This window comes from Phyllostomus hastatus, unplaced genomic scaffold (assembly GCF_019186645.2).
Source record: "Phyllostomus hastatus isolate PE091 unplaced genomic scaffold, TTU_PhHast_1.1 phas_contig_80, whole genome shotgun sequence".
NCBI classification, from domain to species: domain Eukaryota; kingdom Metazoa; phylum Chordata; class Mammalia; order Chiroptera; family Phyllostomidae; genus Phyllostomus; species Phyllostomus hastatus.
The window spans coordinates 371724-374648 of record NW_025333960.1 but is presented as its reverse complement, the minus strand read 5'-3'; the positions used below and the strand labels follow the sequence as shown (position 1 = coordinate 374648).

General features: G+C 57.9%; 1 protein-coding gene across 1 annotated transcript; it reads left to right on the top strand.

The window, feature by feature from the left end:
* The first annotated feature begins 451 nt into the window (after positions 1–451).
* LOC123826145 (histone H1.10) lies at positions 452–1944 on the top strand. Its single transcript, XM_045850078.1, has one exon. It carries the CDS (start codon positions 904–906, stop codon positions 1519–1521), a length of 618 nt encoding a protein of 205 aa, XP_045706034.1. The 5' UTR covers positions 452–903; the 3' UTR covers positions 1522–1944.
* The last annotated feature ends 981 nt before the right edge of the window (positions 1945–2925 follow it).

Below are 2925 nucleotides of genomic sequence, written 5' to 3'. Positions count from 1 at the left end.
GGATCAAGAAGAAAATGTTCCCAGGGAGGCACTGTGCTTCACGACCGCGGTTTCGCGGCTGGAGGCCGGTGGAGGTTCCCTTGGTAGAAGTCCTAGCTCATGTCACTGTGCCCCAGCCGACCACGTGAGGGCGTGCCCTGTGTTAGTTCGGACAAATTAAAGTTGGTCCTGCGGAAAGGCCAGGGTTCTCTGGACGCAGTCAGGCTTTAGGTGCCCGTGGCGCATTCTTGGCTGTGGGCTGCGAAGCTCAGAGCTGTGTAGCCTCCCCCAGGTTCTACAGTATTTCTCTCCAAAGCAGCGTCCCCCCTCCCCCCCACCTCGCGTTCTTCAGCCTAAGGTGCACCCCTCTGTTCCCCCATGCCGGTCCATTCTCAGGAACAGACCGCCTCTTCGCTGCCCCTAGGGTTTGGACTCTGTCCAAGGATCACGACTGCGAGCAAAGTGAGGCCGGTGAGGTGAAGTCCCGAAAGCCAGTGGCTGGGGAAGCGGCTCCAAAAAGCACAAGTTGGAGCTGGCTGCGGACCAGGCTGTTGTTGTTCTCAACGTGGTCCGCCGCAGAGCCATAAAAGGGAAGCAAGGCGCCCTCTTTCTCTGTTTCTCTCGCTGCGCTCAGCGTGCAAGAGAGCTCTGGTGGGAGTAGTGTTATCAGCGGCAGCTGCTCCCTTGGGCAGCTTCTCTGCTCCGGCCCGGTCCGGCCCCGGTCCGGTTTCTTCCTCAGGCTTCGGCTCAGGCCCAGCCCCCTCCTCAGCCCTGCCGCCAGGCTCCAGGCCCGGCCGCGGCCGCTCCCGCCTGGAGCCGCCGCGCGCCCCCAGCCCCCCGGCCTCCCCTCGGCCTCTCGCTTTCCTCTTCCCGGCGCGGCCACCGGGCTTCTGCTTCCGGCCTGCCACCAATCCGCTGGCCACTATGTCTGTGGAGCTCGAAGAGGCCCTGCCGCTGACGACCACCGAGGGGACAGCCAAGAAGGCAGCTAGGGTTAGCAGCTCGGCGGCGCTGTCCCCCTCCAAGAAGAGGAAGAACAAGAAGAAAAACCAGCCGGGCAAGTATAGTCAGCTGGTGGTGGAGACCATTCGCAGGCTGGGCGAGCGCAATGGCTCCTCGCTGGCGAAGATCTACACTGAGGCCAAGAAGGTGGCGTGGTTCGACCAACAGAATGGGCGCACCTACCTGAAGTACTCCATCAAAGCACTGGTGCAGAACGACACGCTCCTGCAGGTGAAGGGCACCGGCGCCAACGGCTCCTTTAAGCTCAACCGCAAGAAGGTTGAAGGCGGCGGCGAGCGGCGCGGAGCCTCGGCGGCCACCGCGGTCTTAACCACAGTCGTGCACAAGGGCAAGAAGGCGGCCCCGAGCGCGGTGGGTCCCCGGCACTCGGACCAGAAGCCTGAGAAGAATTCGCACAAGAAGGGCGCCGCCTCTAAGAAGCACAAAGGCGGCAAGGCGAAGAAGGCTGCGGCAGCTGGGGGCAAAGTGAAGAAGGCCGCAAAGCCCAGCGTCCCTAAAGTACCAAAAGGCCGCAAGTGAGCGCACAGATCTGCTGATTGGGCGGGTGTTTGGTTTTTGTACCCCAAGTATATGTAGTTTTATACGGTTACCCTGGCCTGGGCCGCCGCGCCTCCTCTGAGCGCAGCAAGGGGCCCAGGGCCCCTTCTTTTGTCCCATCCCCCGCCCGCCGTGGTAGTATTTTTTGTTGTTGTTGTTTTTGTGTTTGCTTCAGATTTTGAAATGGCCATGATGACGCCCCCATTGGCTCTTCGCCCTTGGCCACGGCTGTCGCTATGGTTACCCGCCCTTAGGCGCCAGCGGCCGAAGCCACTGTGCCTCCCTTTCCCGGCTCCCCACTCGCCAGCCTTTGCGTGCGCGACAAACAATCGCGCGCTACTGCGTGGGTTTTCCCTTAATTTCGTTGGCCTTTGTGGGGCACAATAAATTGTTCAAACCTTTGAACTGCTCTGATTTTCTTCTGAGTGGGCTAGGGATGGGCGCGCCTGGCGCGCATTTTGGGTGGGATGGTGGGTCCCAGGAGTCCTCTCCTGGTTCTTCCTGGAAGGGTGCTCAGGACCGACAATCCTGTGAACGCAGATGAAAAGATGCTGGAGATAGATAGCCTTGTTCGGTTCCCAACAATGGCCTCAGTCTTGGGGTAGGGGAAGTGGTCGTTTTCAGGGTTTACTGGTAAGGGCTCCTCAGCTCTTAAAAGGACACCTTTTGGGTTTTTATGGAAGTTAGTTATTCTGAATTCTGGGTTACTTAGTATTGATATGACAGGGAGATACGGAGGCTCTGGGCTCGGGTTCACTACCCACAACTTGAGGTGTGGCCTGACTGATCCTTTTGGCTAATCTGGACTGCAGACAGGACGCGAGGGTTTCTGGATGAATTGAGAATGATCGTCAGCCCTGAGACACTCTGGTGTCTAGCATATGGAATTGTTCCTAGAGTTGGGCAGCAGGCTGAAGCTATTCTGACATATTTCTGACAGGTCTATTCTGAAAAGTCAATCCTGTAAAATGGGTATTAACTCTAAAATTCAGGACATTTTCTAGAACAGTGGATAGTATATGTACCAAGTTGGGCAGGCCTGAGCTAGGGTTAGGTGAGAGATTCAGGGGATCTTTTGACCCTCTACATAGACTACAGAAAGAGGGGAAGGGCAATAGATTGGGGGAAGGGAGGGAGTACCACTGGAGAAGGGCCTGTGGCCTGTTTGTACCCCTCACACTGGAGTGTTAGTTAACTACCCTTCCCTGGTGCATGAGGTGGGGTCACAGGGCAGACCTCAACCACCTACCACCCTGCAGACCCTTCAAGGGCAAGTGGCCACTCCACTCCCTCTTCAAGTCTCTTCATATTCCTCTGGAGGCTCCTGCCCACTGCTGCTTGCCTTAGGGGACTGCAGAGCCAGGTGCCAATGTCTCACCTGCCTTG

Bases quoted from the DNA above. Each gene is read 5' to 3' on its own strand.
- LOC123826145 (XM_045850078.1), top strand. From the start codon at position 904: ATGTCTGTGGAGCTCGAAGAGGCCCTGCCGCTGACGACCACCGAGGGG.